General features: G+C 45.7%; 1 protein-coding gene across 3 annotated transcripts in view; it reads right to left on the bottom strand.

The window, feature by feature from the left end:
* Positions 1-20,027, bottom strand: part of tenm4 (teneurin transmembrane protein 4) — a 934,100-nt gene that overhangs the window by 594,596 nt on the left and 319,477 nt on the right. For all 3 annotated transcript variants that reach the window (XM_085998898.1, XM_085998899.1, XM_085998901.1), the window contains exon 3: positions 8,250-8,519. In XM_085998898.1, the coding sequence (XP_085855024.1) occupies positions 8,250-8,519 (270 nt within the window). The remainder of the gene's footprint in view (positions 1-8,249; positions 8,520-20,027) is intronic.

Below are 20,027 nucleotides of genomic sequence, written 5' to 3'. Positions count from 1 at the left end.
AGCCACTGGGGTAGCACTGTGTAGGAGCACTAGGACAGGCAAAGGCACACAGAAGACAGGCACGAAGAGAATGCACAAGGGTGATTAGTTTAAGTTTGTATGCAATATGGCATGATTTAATTTATAAATTTGGTTTGAAATGTTTATTTTGTGGTGGCTTTTATTTTTACATTTGGCCAACAATGCTCCCTTGAAGCCGTGTGATCGCGCAGCACTCTGATGGTCCCGTGCAGCCGGTGAGCCGGCTTTCAAATAGAATTTTGAATGGCTGTGTGGGCCAACAAAATAAAATTCGAGGGAACATTGGTGGCCAAGCGGATGCTGTGATGGTCAGTGACAGAGGGAAGGGAGGGTGTGGGACTGTTGGGGAATGGGGAATTGGTGTCGCGGTTACCAGTATCGCATTTGGATGAGTTCTTCACGGACAGCCCGGGCAGAAAGGGTTGCCTCTTCCTCCTCCTTATGCTCTGCTCCTCAGCTGCTCGCCATAAAGCTGGTGGCAAGGGCTGTGTCCTCATGATGGCAAGGTTGTGCAGCATGCAGCAAACCACCATGAATCTTGACAGTTGCTCTGCTGAGTACCGCAGGGCTCCTCCAGAGCGGTCCAGGCAGTGGAAGCGTTGTTTCAGCACATCATTGGTCTGCTCTATTACAATTTGTGTAACAGCAAGCCTTTCATTGTATGCATGCTGCGCACGTGTGCATGGGTTGCACACCAGGGTCATCAGCCATGTCATCAGTGGATAGCCCTTGTCACCCAGTAGTCACGCTTTGGTTGGCCGTGGTGGCTCAAATGCAGCTGGCACAGTGGACTTCCGCAGAATGAAGGCATCATGACTGCTGCCAGGATACCGGGCATTGACCTGCATGCTGCGCTGCCTATGGTCGCACACCAGCTGGACGGCGAGGGAGCGAAATCCCTTTCAGTTCTGGTATACGGCAGAGTTGGTATAATTAGCAATCTTGTTGTACGAGGCCCCTTGGGGAGGAGCGATCATAATATGATGGAATTCTTCATTAAGATGGAGAGTGAAGTAGTTGATTCAGAGACGTGGGTGCTGAATTTAAATAAAGGAAACTACGATGGTATGAGGCGCGAGTTGGTTAGGATGGATTGGGGAATGTTACCTAAAGGGTTGACGGTGAATAGGCAATGGCAAACATTTAAAGATCACATGGATGAACTACAGAATTTGTTCATCCCTGTTTGGCATAAAAATAAAACAAAAAAGGTGACTCAACATTGGCTATTGAGGGAAATTAGGGATAGCATAAGATCCAAGGAGAGGACATATAAATTGGCCAGAAAAAGCAGCAAACCTGAGGATTGGGAGCAGTTTAGGATTCAGCAAAGGAGGGCAAAGGGATTAATTAAGAGGGGGAAAATAGAGTATGAGAGTAAGCTTTCAGGGAACATAAAAACTGACTGTAAAAGTTTCTATAGATATGTGAAGAGAAAATGATTGGTAAAGTCAAGAGTAGGTCCCTTGCAGTCAGAATCAGGGGAATTTATAATGGGCAACAAAGACATGGCTGACCAACTAAATACATACTTTGGTTCTGTCTTCACAAAGGAGGACACAAATAACCTCCCAGAGATGTCGGGGAACATAGGGTCTAATGAGAGGGAGGAACTGAATGAAATCAGTATTTTTAGGGAAATGGTGTTAGGGAAATTGATGGGATTGAAGGCCGATAAATCCCCAGGGCCTGATAATCTACATCCTAGGGTACTTAAGGAAGTGGCCCTAGAAATAGTTAATGCATTGCTGGTCATCTTCCAAAATTCTACAGACTCTGGAACAGTTCCCATGGATTAGAGGGTAGCTAATGTAACCCCACTATTTAAAAAAGGTGGTAGAGAAAAAACAGTGAATTATAGACCGGTAAGCCTAACATCGGTAGTGGGGGAAATGCTAGAGTCCATTATAAAAGATGTAATAGCAGAGCACTTGGAAAACAGTGACAGGATCGGACAAAGTCAACATGGATTTACAAAAGGTAAATCATGCTTGACTAATCTACTGGAATTTTTTGAGGATGTAACTGGTAGAATAGATAAGGGAGAACCAGTGGATGTGGTGTATTTGGACTTTCAGAAGGCTTTCGATAAGGTCCCACATAAGAGACTAGCGTGCAAAGTTAAAGTACATGGGATTGGGGGTAAGGTACTGACATGCATAGAAAACTGGTTGGCAGACAGGAAGCAAAGAGTTGGAATAAACGGGTCTTTTTCCGAGTGGAAGGCAGTGACTAGTGGGGTACCACAGGGACCGGTGCTAGGACCCCAGTTATTCACAATATATATTAATGATTTAGACGCGGTAACTCGATGTAATATCTCCAAGTTTGCAGACGACACAAAGCTGGGTGGGCGTGTGTGCTGTGAGGAGGATGCAGAGAAACTCCAGTATGATTTGGACAGGCTGGGCGATTTGGCAGATGAATGGCAGATGCAGTTTAATGTGGATAAATGCGAGGTTATCCACTTTGGTGGCAAAAACAGGAAGGCAGATTATTATCTGAATGGCAATAGATTGGGAAAAGGGGAAGTGCAACGAGGCCTGGGTGTCCTTGTGCTCCAGTCGCTGAAGGTAAGCATGCAGATGCAGCAGGCGGTTAAGAAGGCAAATGCTATGTTGGCCTTCATAGCGAGAGGATTTGAGTACAGGAGTAAGGATGTCTTGCTGCAGTTGTACAGGGCCTTGGTGAGACCACACCTTGAGTATTGTGTGCAGTTTTGGTCACCTCATCTGAGGAAGGATGTTCTTTCCATGGAGGGAGTGCAGCGAAGATTCACCAGACTGATACCTGGGATGGCAGGAATGACGTATGAAGAGAGATTGGGTCGATTAGGATTATATTCGCTAGAGTTTAGAAGAATGAGAGGGGATCTCATTGAAACTTATAAAATTCTAACAGGACTAGACAGACAAGTTGCAGGAAGGATGTTCCCGATGGCGGGGGAGTCCAGAACCAGGGGTCACAGTCTAAGGATAAGGGGTAAGCCATTTAGGATTGAGATGAGGAGGAATTTCTTCACCCAGAGAGTGGTGAACCTGTGGAATTTTCTACCACAGAAGACAGTTGAGGCCAATTCATTAAATATATTCAAGAAGGAGTTAGATATATTTCTTAAGGCTAAGGGGATGAAGGGATATGGGGAGAAAGCAGGGACAGGGTACTGAATTTGGATGATCAGCCATGATCGCAGGAGTAGGCCGAATGGCCTACTCCTGCTCCTATCTTCTATGTTTCTATGCTGACATGTGGTGCCCGCAAAACGATGTACATGCAGTCAAAGGCACCCTGCACCGTGGGGAAGCCTGCAATCATAGCGAAGCCACATGCTCACTCCGCCTGCTTGTCTCTGGCAAGAGAGAATGATATTTAGTCAGCTTTCAGAGTTTCAATGACCTCCTTTATACAACAGTGAATGGCAAACTGCAAGATGTTGCAAATATTTCCTGGTCCAGCCTGGAAGGAGCCAAATGCATAAAAGTACATCACCTTGGTCACCTTCACAATCACCTTCACAGCCACTGGCAATGCGATCCTTGCCCTGCTCTGAGGTTGCAGTTGTGGCTGTAGCAGGTGGCAAATTTCAGTGAGGACGTCCTTACTGAAGTGCAGTTGTCTCATACATTCTTCCTCGCGGAGGTTCAGGTCGGAGAATTGCTCCCTGAACACCCTGGGCGGATATGGCCTCCTGCTGAGAGCCCTTCACCCCCTGCACCTCCTCCTCCCTCCTCCAGCAGTTTGTCCTGCTCTGCATGGAACTGCTCATTCTCCCAGTCATGCTCTATTCCAAGGGGAATGTCTAGTAGTGCACCCATGTCTGGGAGCAACTAGTTTGTGCAGAAGCCATGAAGTCAGCGAAAAGTCCTTCAGTACCTGCCACACCACTCCCTGTCGGCTTTTGCAACTTTAAACAACTATACAAAGCACCAAACACTTGTAGAATCATAGCAACAGCCCGAAGAAATTAACCAGCAAATAACCTGTAAGTAGTTGATGATCCATTTAAATAGTGCTGGTGAGGTGGGGTTCTTCCTGCTGCTGAACACGTGTTCAGCTGTGCGAGGTTAAGAGAGGGTGTTGGCATTGCACTCCAAAATGGCAGCACTGGCGTCAAATCTGAGTTGCATGCTGATTGACGTAATGATCTGCCTGCTCTGGATACTTCCAGCGGGCATTCACTGTGTGCGCACTAATGACTGCACCAATATGGCGTCCGGCGCCATTCGAACCCACAAGTGTGCCCGCGCACAGCAGATGCCATTTTGGAGCTCTAAAGGCACTCATAGCGCTCAAAAAACCGATGCTCACGAATCCAATTTCCCACTGGTTACCTTTTGTAAGTCTAAGCAAGAGTTATGAAAAAACTTTTCTTTGAAGGATTGCTAGAAATAGGGGCCGGAATTTTCTCAGAGCTGTTCCCACTCCATTGCTGTAACTTCACTGGAAGTGCAGAGAAAACTCCATCTACACACATAAACAGGGTTTCTGCTGCTCATCCTTAGAAGTTATGGCAACAGAGCAGGAGTAGTTTCGAGGAAATTTCCTGTCAAGCTTATTACTGCCCTTATTACTGGATGGCATGGTGGGAATCAAGATGTAGTGACTGAGCTATTGCACAGCAGGAGGATTGAAGGTTCTACACACTTGAGGCATGCGATCAGAAATAAGCTTATTAATGATTCCATATTAGAATGGAATCATTAACAAAAATATAGATAGCACTGGAGGATAAATGAAGGAAGTCTTTTTTGTGACAAAAGAACAGAATGGAAGAAGAGAGAGAGCCCTTGAGAGTTCCTAGATTGATGGAAAAAGAATCAAAGATAAGACAGGGTGATTTGAAAGCAAATTTGATAGCCATGAAGATAGCTTTGATCGGTACAAAGTAAGGTTGTTTGAAATTGCAATGTCAGACCCTGTCAAAGCTTGTAGAAGGTGTCCAAAATGATGACAGCTAATTCACTGAAGTGTCCCAGAGAAGTGTTCCAGAGTTGTCTAACATAGGAAACAAGGTCACCAGTGGAATTGGGCTGCTGAATCCATGCTGGTGATCATGGATTAGGCCATACCTTACAATGTGCTGAATAATTTAAGAGCAGCTTCTACAATTTTAGAAAGTATTGGGCCATAAGTTGCTGTAGGAGTGAGCCTAATGGCATCTCCCATTAGTTAGACTTGCCCTTGCACGTTTAGGTTTTTAAAAATTTTGTGTAGCAAATTGCTGAAAGTGCGAACTGATAACGTCGCAGCGAGGGAAATCTGGCATCTGAGCAACTGTGTATCTCCTTAACTAAACAATTGAAGGATTGAGAAATAAACAGCTCAAGGACTGAGAAAGATGTGTAAATTCGAGTGGTTGAATTCAATGTCAAATCAGCTACGGAAAGGGAAATAAACAGAGGAAAAGAAAGATTGGATTAAGAGAGCGAGATAAAAGAGACAGAAAGGAAATTACGTTTTTTTTTAAATTTTACAATTTTAAAATCAAATAATAATTAAAACCTAAAGGACTGAGACTCCACACTTGTAATAGTTAACTTTCAGTGCCTGAGAGGTTGACTGGCAGTAATTAACACTTAGCGCATCGTTAAAAGGGTACTTTAGACTGAAATGGATAAGCATTAATTTTCTGTGGCGAGTTTAGTTTGTATCTACCATGCAAATACAGCAACTTCACACCATTCAACGCATTTCAATGGTGAGCTGGAGATGACGTTTTTTGCGAAGATAACAGCAGAGCGCGCAATTTCGCCTGAAGCTGCTCTACCATTTACACATAAATAACGGCGAGCGCCGTTCACCTCACCGTTATTTTGACAGCAAAGTATGGTCCATTGATATAAGGAGAGTAGGACAGTAGTATTAAGGGTAAGAGGAGTCATTTTTATCAGGGATAGGATAAACATAAGCACATTTCTAAAGAGAAGGTAAGCTAGTCTGGGGAAAGAAAATCAAGGATGTCACAGGGCAATGGTAAATCCAGATGTATCTATCTTGAATAAGATAGGAAAGATACCATCAGGGCTAGCGGTCTTGGAGCCTAGAGCAGAGGATTGGAAAGAGCTGGCAGGAATAAATTTGATGTTGGTCATAATGGTAGGGAAGAGACTGGAGGAAGATTCTTTATGAAGGTCAACAAAACTAGTGTTGGATGAGAAAAGGAAGCCAAAAAGATCAGCTTTCTTCTTCAGACAGTTTGTAACTATGTCACCAAGGTGGAGGAGAAATGGGTAGGGGAGAAGTTACAAGAGATCTTGTCAAGGGATCTGAAGGAATGACTACTGGAAGGTAGGTACGCAGTAATTAATGTTCTTATTCAAAAAAGTTGCATGTAGCAGCTCTAATAGTGCATTCAAAGACATTATAAGCAGATAAAATTGTTTCAGGATGCTTAAGACTGACTATGATGCCAGGTACAATAAGCAGAGTCCTTATGAGAGACAGCAGAATCATTGGTATAAAATGAACCAAGTTGCAATACAAATCTCTCAAAAGGGGAAGAGTGTGAGGTGTAAAACCTTTCTACGTCAGCTGGAATGACATCAGCTACTTCAATGGCAAAGATAGAAGGGTAGAAGAGTAAAAGTAGTGGTTGGACCAATGAAAAATCAGTAAAGATTATCAGGGATGTTATAATGCCAAATAAGACATGAAGGCCTAGAAATTGGGTTGAGGCGCCAAGTTCGCCTGAGCGCAGGATTTAGCGCAGCGGTCGAGTCTTCAGCGATCATCCGATATTCAGTTTCATTGCCCCTAGAGGGAGACGGGGTGAGGCTCGAGGCGCTCCGCATCCCTCTTAGGGCGCTGAAACTGAATATCGCAGCGCAACGTGCCGCAGCGCCACACGCTGCGGCACGGCACGCTGCGGTACTGCAGGCCTTCCTCCCATTGTTAAGGGGGAGGGGCCTGCAACAGCACGATCCCCGATCGCGAATGCCGGCAAAAGAGCCCGGCACCGAGGAGAAGTGCCGGGCTCTCGGGAAACAGCCGGCAATGCCGCGGGGGGGGGAGTCAGGAGGCCGGGGACGAAGGTGCTGGCAGGCAGCCGCCCCGCACCTCCACCTTAACTTGCGCCGCTGCCGGCACAGTAAGGCCCCGTGAACCAAATATCATGAACGGGGCGCGAATGGGGCGCTGCGCACACCGATGACGTCATCGATGGCAGCGCAGCGCAGCGCAAAAGGCTAATGCCACCATTATCGCCCCAACTCAATATCGCGGGAGGCGCAGCCAGTGGCGCTACAGCCACTGCCTGCCTCTTTAGGCGCTAACAAGTGGCGCTACTCACCCAATTTCTCCCCCGAAGGGTTTACAAAGCATGATTTTGAAAGATAGCTATTGGTCAGAATGGCTCATGCAGATACAGTGTAAGAATCAGAATTAGAGGCGAGGAAAGGTCTGGGAAATTAGTTGAATTATTGGGATGATCTAAGGCAAGGGTAGGTTGATTGATGAGCTGTTTAAGCTCATTCATTGAAAAGACAGAATTGAGATTCGAGGAGCTGTCATGAAAGTTGTACAAGTATAAATTCAAAAAAGAGGAAGCAGTGTATGTGACAGGTATGGTGTTCGACATTACCAAAGGCTGTGGCTAGTTGTAAATCTTAGTTTGTATTTGCATAATATTGAAGGAGAGAAGAAAAAGAATGGATAAAGGACTGCCACCTCTTTAACATCAGAAAGGGCTGGTAAATCTCACACTGCATCCATGTAGCCTATTAGTGGCGCCCACCAGATACAGCTACACAGTGAAAACACCCATCCACTTATGAACTGCATGGGTCAATAGCTAAATATTTTTAGTATTTAATTGTATCCTAATGTATATTTGCCATTCTTTTTATAACAAAACATTACATTTTGTGCTGGGCTTCCTTCAGTTTAAAAAGGCAGTGACTTTATGCCCAGGAGAGAGGACAGCAGAGGCACACATCATTTTTATTGCAATAGATGTCATGTGCAAGTAATCCAATGATGCATTTGATGTGATTTGTGTCATGGTGTTTCACAGACAAAAAGGTTTGATACTTTTTTTTAGGAAGGGAGTGCCATGTTAAAAGAAATAGTTTGTAGGCTGTGATAAAATTCCGTTTCAATCTGATTCAACCATTCTAATCATCAAATGCCAGTGCAACGCTATTTGTAATACTAACCACAATATAAATAGCAGATGCTTTATCCAAATAACTTCTTTAAGAGAGAATATAAATTTGTTTTTGGCTTCTTACCGGTTTCTGTCGTCTCAAGCTCTGTATCAGTAAGAGTGAGTACAGAATTTGCGCGACTGGATAAACAGGAGCTCCGTGTTGATTTAGCATTTCGTCCCCAAAGTCTCATAGCATTTTCGGGAGACACGACTCCATCTGTCTCTGTGTCAGCATCAGAGCCTGCACTTATGGAGTATCCACGGTGTGACAGCCCTAATTCTGTCCGATATCCAGTGCCATGCTGAGGCGTTGCTTCACTCAGTCCCAATTCGCGCAGAGAAAAATTTGTTCCTAGAACACAACATTCAGTAAATCAGAAAATGTTGCGACGGCCTCTGTACACACTGGTGTTTTTCAGTTATTTAAGGCCAAAATTCAGCAGTTTAACTCTGCAGGCAGATGTCACCCCCACCCCCAGCTCTACTGAGCTACTTTAAATGAGATACATCTCTTAACGGCAGAGGACAAAAAGATAAGCAATTGGGCTAAACTTTTACCAATATATCTATTCACTGCTGGCCAAAATTATGGTACTTGCAAAAAGCTCCTATTTTTCCAACAATACTATTTTTTTAAGGCTGTATCTCTTTGTTACACCAAAGTTCTGATTGGTCCCCTTGGAGGACAAGACACACTCAGCAGTTTGTCTGGAATGTGTAATTAGATCCTACCTGCCTAATAATAATCAAGATCTTTGAAATGTGTAATTTGATCCATTCATTGTGACAGCCAGCCCCAGAACTCACAGTGCTAACACTACTGCTTTCAGCGAACAGACAGGGCTAACCCTCCCGGGTTAAGAGCACTCACACTGTCAAGCTCAGATAGGAAGGGGTGATGCCATGGAGGGATTTTAACATGAGGATGAAAATTTTAAAAACAACGTGTTGGTGGACAATGTTCCCCCTAATTCTTTTTTGGGTGCGCAGTCCCTTTAACGGACTGCTTGGGATATCCAGACGTGATGGGTTAATGGAACTTCCTGCGTGTTAGGATCCGTGCAGCAGAGTTTTGGATGGGCTCAAGTACATTGAGGGTGGAGGATGGGAGGCTGGCCAGGAGAACATTGGCATAGTCGAGTCCGGCAAATAACTCATAAATGTAATGTTATGCACATTGTAGGACCAACACAGAATACGCTCTCATTTAAAAAAAATTATTTATTCATTGCCCATCCCTAGTTGCCCTTGAGAGGGTGGTAGTGAGCTGCCTTCTTGAACTGCTGTGGCCTGGAGCGGGGGAGGTGGGCGGTGGGTTGGCGAGTGGGAGAACGTGGTGCCGGTGTAAAGGGGGTGGGGTTGGAAGAATGTGATCCAGGCCTAACAGAGGACGGAGAACGTGACCTATCTTGTCTATTTTCCCATCTGGATCACGTTCTTGCTCTCATTCCCCAACTCTCTTCTGTGGTTATGTTCGCGCCTGGATGTCCCTGGAGATGGAGCATGCGGTGTCCGCCGGTACGCTTGAGGCCTTCCGCGACCGGTGGGCACTGGAGAGACTGGAGTGCTTCATCACTGCTGGAAAACAACATTTTGATTTGATTTGTTAAGTTTCATTTAAATTTGGTTGAATTTGCGGTTTATTGGTTGTGCCCATTAAAAGGGGGCACTTGCTTCCTTTCTTATTGGTGATGGCACCAGCCATCAATCACCGAATTCAACATAAAAGGTGTAAGTGAGTAAAGACTGGGCTCTCGTACTCTATCCTTCACCACCTGGCTGTCCGACTTTTTACACCACCCAACTGGACAATGGTGGAGAGCCGTTGGAAAAGGATAGTGTGGTCAACCGTATCAAAGGCTGCAGACAGGTCGAGAAGATATGAGGAGGGATAGTTTATGATTGTCAGTCACATAGGATGTCAATTGTGACTTTGATAAGAGCCGTTTCGGTCCTCATGAAAAATATGGGAATGCTAAAACTGAACCAGTTTAATTCAATTCAGTTCAATGCATTCCAGCTGTACAAATAGCCACAGACCTCACTATCTGAAGAAAAATCAAGAGGAATAAAGATTTAATTTTTTTAAACCGAGATAAATGTGCATTTGTAGGAGAAAGAAAGGAAAGGAAAGCCTTCAAACTTTATCACATTCTTCATCTCCCTGTCTCCTAAATTGGCTGTGACAGATATGGTCCTGCCAAACCAAAATGAATACGAGCTGCTAAAAACACAGTCTGCTCCTAACCTTGATACTGAATATAAAACATGAAGGCTTGTGGTCCGTTAATACTAGCAGCATTGTTCACTGCCACCAAATGTTTATTTTCTGCAGAGACTACAGAATAAACAAACCAATAGCTAATGATTTCTCCTCAGACCCAGAGGTTCTGTTGTCCTTTTGAACCAATGGTTTAGATTAATTATGAAGATACTCTATCATCAAAATCTGTTTTTGTTTCTTTCCAATTTTGCTTGCTGACTCACTTGTGAGTTTGTGAGCATCAGCAGTAGTAAAGCCCAACTTTAGTGGCTGCCTCAGGAAAGTACTCTCATAAATTATGAAAATTACTGCCACAATTAACTGGAAATCAAACTTCTTTACAATAAATGCTGTGAGATAAATTGATTTCATACCCTGGGTCCAATGTACCCTTTTAAAAAGGACAAAACTCAATGGGAGGAGTCAATAAATAAATCGCTAGGATTTTTTCCATCCTGTTTTGATGGAACAGACTGTGTTCATGTTCATTATTGAGATTTTTTTTCCTGTAACAATTAAAAATACTTATTCATCTGGCAGAACACTTATGCTTAAAAACTGAAATATTTCCATCAAAATTTGTGGTCAGCATAATTTTGATTCATATTCACAAATATGATCTATGGAGAGCTTTAGTTCTTTTCTACTCAAATAAATAGTACTTTTTTACAGTCTAAAAACCCTTAAGTGTTACTAGCCTGCTGGCAAGATGCAAGAATGGCTTTCAATATGGAAGTCCTTGATTTTACAGCTATTTAATAGGCCAATAGAATTTTGGGTTTATCAATGGGGACCTAGAGTACAAAAGCAGTAATGATGAATTTATACAAAACACTGGTTAGGCCACAGTTAGAGTACTATGTGCAGTTTTGTGCATCCCATTATAGAAAGGATATTAAAGCCATAGAGAGTGTACAACACAAATTAACCAGGATAATGCCTTGGAAAAGGTGCAGGGGAGAGCTACGAGAATGATTCCTAGCTTAAAAAAACCTCAGCTACTCAGATAGGCTTAAAGACCTTTGGGCTATTTACTTCAGAGCGCCGTAGACTTAGAGGTGACCTGATAGAGGTTTATAATATAATTAAAGGGCTGGATAGTGTCCCTATTGATAGATTGTTCCAGTTTAACAGAATATGGAGGACCAGGGGACACGAGTTTAAACTTTGCAAGAGTAGGAATAGATTGGATGTTAGCCAGTTATTCTTTTCCCAGAGAGTAGTGAGCCTCTGCAATACATTGCTGGCTGGTGTGGCAAATGCTTACTCTCTGTATGCCTTCAAAAGGGAGCTGGAGCGGTTCTTGACTGGGTCAGTGATCGCATTATTATAAAAGATAAATGTCTTTATAGAAACACATGGTCCATGTGATCTCCTGGACTGGTTTCGATTGCCTGAGGGGGTCGGAGAGGAATTTTCCAGAGTATTTTTTCCCTTATTGGCCCTGGGTTTTTACTCTGGTTTTCTGCCTCAACCAGGAGGGAGCAAATGTTTATTCATGATGGTCCAGCCATCAGGGTGAGTGGGCAGGCTTCATGTACCAGCTGGACTTTTCCTGCCCATCAATCACGTATGTTGAGGTTCCAGTTATGAGGAGAACTTGAGAAGGCTATAAGGAGATTTAATAGAAGTTTTTAAAATTATGTAGAGTTCTGATAGGGTGATGAGAGCAAGACTATTTCTTGTGGTTTAGGAATCAGTGACGAGAGCTCATCAATTTAAAATTATCACAGAGAGTGAGGTTCGGAGAGTGTTTTGCCACAAAGAGTGATTTAGGCAGCGACTATTGCTTCTTTTAAGGGAAAATTGGGTAAATATTTGAGGCAGAGGAAGATACAGGGCTATGGGGAGCAAGGTAGAACATTATTTCTGGATTGCTCTACATAGAGCCAGCACAGTACAAGGGAATGAATGGTTTCCTTCTGTGCTGTAAATCGGTATGGAGATTATTACACATGCCACAAGGGACTTTGGCCTAGAAATTCGGTTTTGGCGCAGCGAGGGCTTTAGCGCCGGAAGTTAGTGCCGGCGCTAAGTCCCCCTGCGCGCGCCAAAAATTCAGTAGCGCCGCGCCCAAACGGCTGCCGGCGCTACTGAGGGGTCTCAGCGCCTCAAAACTGGCGCCACGCGCCGCATTGCGGCGCTATTCCGGCGCTGCGGCGCCCGCTGCGGTGCGGCAGGCTCGGGAAGTGCAGGCCTCCTCCTTCCGTTAAGGAGGAGCTGCCTGCACCCGGCCGCGGCCCGCGATAATCTTTTTAAAAATGAGCCCGGCACCTCGGACAAGTGCCGGGCTTGCTTCTGTTCCGGGGGGGGGGGGGAAGTCCGGGGAGGGAGCTGCGGCCAGGCGGCCGGCGGGAAAGCGGCCGGCCGCCGCGGGGCCTTTAATGCGCCGGCGCAAAGTTCTGTAAGGCACCTCTGCCAGAACGTTGCTTGCGGCTGCCACGGGCGAGGCGGCCGCAACTCAATTTCCGAGTTCGGGCGGGTTACCATGGCAACCGGGACGCTGCGCACACCAATGACGTCATCGGTGCCGGCGCAGCGCTACCGGCCTAACGCCGATTTAGGGCCCCTGTCAATTTCTAAACTGGCCATAACTTCGGCGCTAGGCCCTCTAGCGCCTCAAAAGCGGTGCTAAGGCCAGTGAATTTCTAGGCCTTTGTTTCAATGTGGATGTATGTTTTTTTTGTTCCTCCAGTTTTCCACATGCATCTACTGAAGACACTGAGTGATGCTTGAATACAGCCCCACAAGAATTGCCTGGCCACCTCCAAGCAACTCTCCCAGTTGACCATGTGTGAACCGAGACAGGAAGTGTTGGCAGGCTAGTCCCCCAAGGAGAAAGTGGGTGCAATCATATCATCTGCTCTCCCAACATTCCCACAAGCCCACTTTTTATTGCAGGTCAAAACCTTTCAGCAAAGCTGACCTCAAATTACCATGGACCCATTCAACTCTTTCACTGTCCACTGATTATACTGCAGAGGTTCTCAGTAAGATACAAAAAGCATGTTTTTAAAAAGCACTTCCCAGTTTCAAGCCATGATCTAACTGACTGGCAGCAGAACAGGCTCAAGGGGCTGAATGGCCTTCTCCTGTTCCTATGTTCCTAAGCCCAGTGATAACCAAAAATTTGGTTGCAAATTTGTCCTTGCAACACATATTGTAAGTGCTCCTTATTTTCTAACAGTGGATGGCAAAGTCACATTGGGTCTGCACGGTTTTCCTTGCATTTGACTTATTACCTCTGGGGAGAACCCAGGACTCCCTCTTATCATTCACCATGCAATTGTATAACATATTCACGTGCTGAAAATAGCACACTTTGACTTTCCAGGACAGCCGCAATTCTAATGTAAGTTTTTGAGGAGTTTGAAATTCAGACACACACTTCTGATTGATGTTTAGTTATCTCAGAATATTGCTTTTTCTGTTAATTGTTGAAAATTCATCAAATTCCAATTGGATTTCATTCAATGGCCTAGAAATTCAGTATAGCCGCGTTTGGGGCGCAACAGCCGGGCGTTCGCTAAATTTTGCGCCCGGCGCAACTTAGCACCACCTTCGCCGATATTCAGTTGCATCGCCCTAAGAGGTTGTTGCTGCGCTAAAGCAGGCGATGCACGACTATCATTAGGCGCTAAACCGGCGATCTGGGGCGCTAACACCGAGGGCGGGCGCAGCGCAGGTGCGGCGAGTTGCTCAATGAAGGCAGACACGCTGGAGCTGGTCAGCTCTTAAAGGGGGAGGGTTGACCTGTTTGGCTGCCATGCCCTGCACACTGCAGCCCTGAAGCAAGGCCTGACCATTGCTGGTTCATCAGTTCTACACCCTGAACCATGGGGAAGCCCGCTATTCTTCCAAATCCCATTGCACGCTCTTGCTGCTTGTCCAGGGTCATGGGGAAGGAGATGTACTGACGTCTCCTTCTGAAAAGGTCATTGTTCACCTGGCGGATGCAGCAATGTACCGCGAACTGGGAGATGTTGGCAATGTCCCCAGTAGCGGATTGGAAGGAGCCGGTGGCATAGAAATTGAGAGCCACCATCACCTTCACTGCCACCGACAGAGACGTCCTGCTCCTCAGCTGTGGCTGCAGATCTCTGCGAAGCAGGTGGCAGATCTCAGTGACTACCTCCCTTCTGAATCGCAGCCTCCGAACACACTGCTCCTCAGACATGTTCAGGTATGAGAACTTCTGGCGGTATACCCTGGGTGGGTAAGGCCTCCTGTGCCGACGCCTGTTGGCCCTTCTCCATCTGGCCATGACTGGCACTCTCTCACGACGTCTCTGAGCCATTTGAATGCAATGCAGAAAGCCAGCGTTTTCACCCATTGCAGCCCCCATTATAAGTGGCGACTCAAGGCTAAGGCACTGAAAGTTAAATCCAAGTGCAAAGCTCTGGCCTGAAGCCAGAAGTACCTGTGCGAGCGCTGAGTCAAAGCAGAAAGCCCTCTGCCTTTGTCTCTCTCCAAATATCTCTCTCTCACACAGAAGGATTGGCACAAAATGGCTGCCACTTATAATGCAGGAGGAGTCCCCTTTAAATAGCGCCCCCCGCGCCCCGCAGCGACTGGGAACCGTTCCCCTTTACCAGTCGCTGGGGGCGCCAGGCGCACATTAGGCCGACACCACTGAAGTTCCGGTTCGGGGCGCACAAAGGGCGTTGCACCATGAAATGACGTCAGGATCTGCGCGCGCAGCTGAGCGCGCGCAAAGGTTTTACGCCGGCGCTAAATCTTAACTGAATTTCGCAAGAGGCGCAGATCGCACCGCACCCGGGCGCTAGACACTTCGCGCCCCACTCCTCGCCCTCTTAAGGCGCTAGCGGCTAGCGCTAACAACTGAATTTCTAGGCCAATGTCTTTCACAAAAGTCCAAGCAAGTGTGCAATGTTATCGATTTTAAAAAAATTAAATCTCTGTGCAAATAGAAATGTAGCTAACACTTTCTAGGGTCTATTTTATTCAAAATCAAATATAGGTTTGCACCTCTGAAGCAGTTTAATTGGATAAATATGCATGTGCCTGTTCCTGGACTCCATCAAAATGAGAAATTTAAATAATTTTATTCCCCAATATAATCTCACCATAAAGTCAAAACAGAGAGTTTACTGCTGTACATGCAATAACTTAATATGTAACAACCCTGATACTTGTGTTAGTCCTTCTTGCTAGCACCTATCTAGATGCCTGTCTAGATTCCAAGCCTTGATTCCAAGCAACCTCCCCAGATAAGCCCTCATGGTAAATCTGCAGATGTGAAACTTTAGCATCCTGTTTGAACTCAAACTGTGTTTCCTACCCCACATTTGATCTGTTAGCAATACCATACTCTTTCATAGGAACAGGAGTAGGCCATTCAGCCCCTTGAGCCTGTTCTGCCATTCAATGGGATCATGGCTGGCTGATCTGTATCCTAACCCCATCTAACTGCATTGGCTCCATATTCCTTAATAACCTTGCCTAGCAAAAATCTATTGATCTCAGATTTAAAATTATTAATTGAGCTAGCATCTACTGTGTTATGTGGGAGAGTGTTCCACATTTCTGCCAACTTTTGCATGAAGAAGTGTTTCCTAACTTCTCTCTTCAATGGCCTGTCTCTGATTTTAAGGTTATGTCCCCTTGTCGTAGACTTCCCCACCAGCAGAAAAAGTTTCTTTCCATCTACCCTATCAATTCCTTTCAACATCCTTACAACCTCAAACAAATCACCGCTTAACCTTCTATATTCCAGGGAATACAAGCCTAGGTTATGTAACCTCTCTTCATAATCTAACCCTTGGAACCCCAGTAACGTTTTGATGAAACTGTGCTGTGCTGCACTGGATTTTCAGAAGGCCTTTAATAAAGTCCCATATAAGAGGTTAGTGTGCAAAATTAAAGCACATGGGATTGGGGGTAATATACTGGCATGGATCTAAAATTGGTTAACAGACAGGAAACAGAGAGTAGGAATAAATGGGTCTTTTTCGGGGTGGCAGGCGGTGACTAGTCGGGTAGCGCAGGGATCAGTGCTTGGGCCCCAGCTATTCACAATATATATCAATGATTTGGATGAGGGAACCAAATGTAATATTTCCAAGTTTGCTAACGACACAAAACTAGGTGGGATTGGGAGTTGTGAGGAGGATGCAAAGAGGCTTCAAGGCGATTTAGACAAGTTGAGTGAGTGGCCAAATACATGGCAGATGCAGTATAACATGGATAAATGTGAAGTTATCCACTTCGGTAGGAAAAACAGAAAGGCAGAGTATTATTTAAATGGTGATAGATTGGGAAATGTTGATGTACAAAGGGACCTGGGTGTCTTTGTACACTAGTCACTGAAAGCAAACATGCAGGTGCAGCAAGCAGTTAGGAAGGCAAATGGTATGTTGGACATCAAATAACCTCCCAGAGATGTCGGGGAACATAGGGTATAATGAGAGGGAGGAACTGAAAGAAATCAGTATTTGTAGGGAAATGGTGTTGGGGAAATTGACGGGATTAAAGGCCGATAAATCCCCAGGGCCTGATAATCTACATCCTAGGGTACTTAAGGAAGTGGACCTAGAGATAGTACATGCATTACTGGTCATCTTCCAGAATTCGCGAGACTCTGGAACAGTACACATGGATGTTACCCCACTATTCAAAAAAGGTGGTAGAGAAAAAACGGGGAATTACAGACCGGTGAGCCTGACACCGGTAGTGGGGAAAATGCTAGAGTCCATTGTAAAGGATGTAATAGCAGAACACTTGGAGAACAGTGACAGGATCGGACAAAGTCAACATGGATTTATGAAAGGTAAATCGTGCTTGACTAATCACTGGAATTTTTTGAGGATGAAACTGGTAAAATAGATAAGGGAGAACCAGTGGATGTGGTGTATTTGGACTTTCAGAAAGCTTTCGATAAGGTCCCGCATAAGAGACTAGCGTGCAAAGTTAAGGCACATGGGATTGGAGGCAAGGTATTGACTTGGATAGAGAACTGGTTGGCAGACAGAAAGCAAAGAGTCGGAATTAACGGGTCGTTCTCCAAGTGGCAGGCAGTGACTAGTGGGCTACCGCAGGGATCGGTCCGAGGACCCCAGCTATTCACAATATATATTAATTGTTGTGTCTGTGTATAATAAGACACAGACTGCAGGAGAATGGTATAACAGGTGTTTACTCAACGTGGCTCACACGGGAACTGATCTGTACAGATTACTACTCAGTGTTATATACAGGTGTGGTCACTGCCGGTACTGCAGTATACATGAGCTGTAAAAGATAGTTCCCCCTTAAAGGTATATACATTGCAATTCCTCCCCTTTTAGATTAACAGTACCATAACACTCATTTAACAATTAAATATCAAACTAATTACAATTAACACTTTTAACATGCAACATTAGCTGAAAATAGTCTATTTATATATTCAGTCTTTGGGGAGGCTTCCTGATCCTTTCTGGACAGCGCCTTTCCCGAGTGTCTTGCTCTTGGTGCGGAGGCGATTCTGGCCCCCTGTCGTCAGTTGGTTCATCAGCTTCCGATGCTACTGTTTCTGGGGTAGATGTGACCTGTACGTCGGGTTCATCACCAGGTACGTATGGGCGAGGCATGGGGTTGACTTGTTCCTGTGACTCTAGGATCTGGTCAGCATGGCATCTCACGATGCTCTCCCCAATGTCCACTGTGTACATTAGTGGGCCCTGCCGTGTGCATATCGTTCCTGGCTGCCATTTTTCTGTTCGGTAGTCGCGGGCCAAGACTGGTTGCCCTACATTGAAGCTCCTTGTTGGCTTCTCATGGATGTGCTGGAATTGCTTACTCTCAACATCTCTTTGTACGTTTGGTCTGAGCAAATCCAGGCGAGATCTTAACCTTCGGTTAAAGAACATCATGGCTGGGGCCTGGTTGGTGACTGCATGTGTCGCATTCCGGTAGGTGAACAGGAAATTGTCCACCTTGTGCTGCAGCGGAATGTTGTCATTGTACATAGCCTTTATTGCCTTCTTAAAGGTTTGTACGAACCTCTCAGCCAATCCATTTGTGGCTGGATGATACGGGGCGGATGTGTAATGCCTTACCCCATTCTTTTTCAAGAACCTCCGGAACTCTTCGGACACAAACTGTGGTCCGTTGTCGGAGCAAATCTGTTCTGGCAAGCCATTCCTGGCAAAAATGGTCCATAGGACTGCAATAGTTTTCTCCGTGGTGGTGGAGGATATTTTGATGACCTCAGGCCATTTCGAGTGCGCATCCACGGCTATTAAAAACACTGAGTCCATGAATGGACCAGCAAAATCAATATGCACCCGTTGCCATGGAGATGAGTGCCACTCCCATGGGTGTAGAGGGGCCTGTGGTGGTGCATTTTGGACTTTCTGGCATCCTGAGCAGCTCTTGGTCAGGTCCTCGATTTTTTCACAGAATGTCACAGAAACCCCAAAGTGCAGATAGAGGCCATTTCGGCCCATCGAGCCTGCACCGACACATATCCCACCCGATCCCCGTAACCCCTACACCAACACATATCCCACCCTATCCCCGTAACCCCACGTATTTAATCCCCCTAACACTAAGGGTCAATTTATCATAGCCAAACAACCTAACCCGCACATCTTTGGATTGTGGGAGGAAACCGGAGCACCCGGAGGAAACCCACGCAAACACGGGGAGAATATGCAAACTCCACACAGACAGTTACCCGAGGCCAGATTCGAACCCGGGTCCCTGGCGCTGTGAGGCAACAGTGCTAACCACTATACCGCCGTGTTTATAGATTCCCGGCCACCACACATAAGCCCTGGCTAGGCTTTTCATTTTTACCCCTCCCAGATGACCCTCATGAAGTTCATTGAGCACTCTATCCCTTAACTTGGGTGGAATTACCACTTAGGATCCACACATCAAGGTCCCCCGGCACACTGACAACTGTTCTCTCCTTGTCGAGAATGCTGGCAACAGTGAGTCGCCATGTGCTGGCCATCCCTTCACCGTCAAATCATATACCCGAGACAGTGTCGGGTCATTTCGGGTTTCCTTTTCGATACAAGCGTTAGTTACCGGTAGGTATTCAACTATAGTCGAATGGAATATTTTGACAGGATCCACTGCTGGTGCTTGCTCCGCAGTAGGCAGTGGCAGGCGTGATAGCCCATCAGCATTTCCATGCTGTTTCGTGCCCTTATATTCAATCTCATTGTGGTGCACCCCTAGAAAAAGTGACCATCTTTGTAGTCGTTGCGCAGTCATCACCGGAACGCCCTTCTTCGGATTAAAAATGGAGACAAGAGGCTGGTGATCAGTCAGCAAGGTGAATTTCTGCCCATGCAGATAGTGATTGAACTTTTTCACTCCCCACACTAGGCTGAGGGCCTCCCTGTCAATCTGGGCATAGTTACGCTCGACTGAGGTTAGTGATCGTGACGCAAAGGCTATTGGCCTCTCTGAGCCGTCCGAGAATTTGTGCGACAGCACCGCTCCAATGCCATAGGGTGACGCATCACATGCCAACCGAATTGGTAATGCCGGGTTGTAATGGGCCAATACCTCTTTCGATGTGATTAGTGTTTTGCTCTTCTGGAAAGCTCGTCAACATTCATCACTCCACTTTCATGGCAC

The sequence above is a fragment of the Somniosus microcephalus genome, chromosome 10 (genome assembly GCF_052327205.1).
Source record: "Somniosus microcephalus isolate GS21.2 chromosome 10, FLI_Smic_1.0, whole genome shotgun sequence".
Lineage (NCBI taxonomy): Eukaryota > Metazoa > Chordata > Chondrichthyes > Squaliformes > Somniosidae > Somniosus > Somniosus microcephalus.
This window is presented reverse-complemented; position numbering and strand designations above follow the sequence as displayed.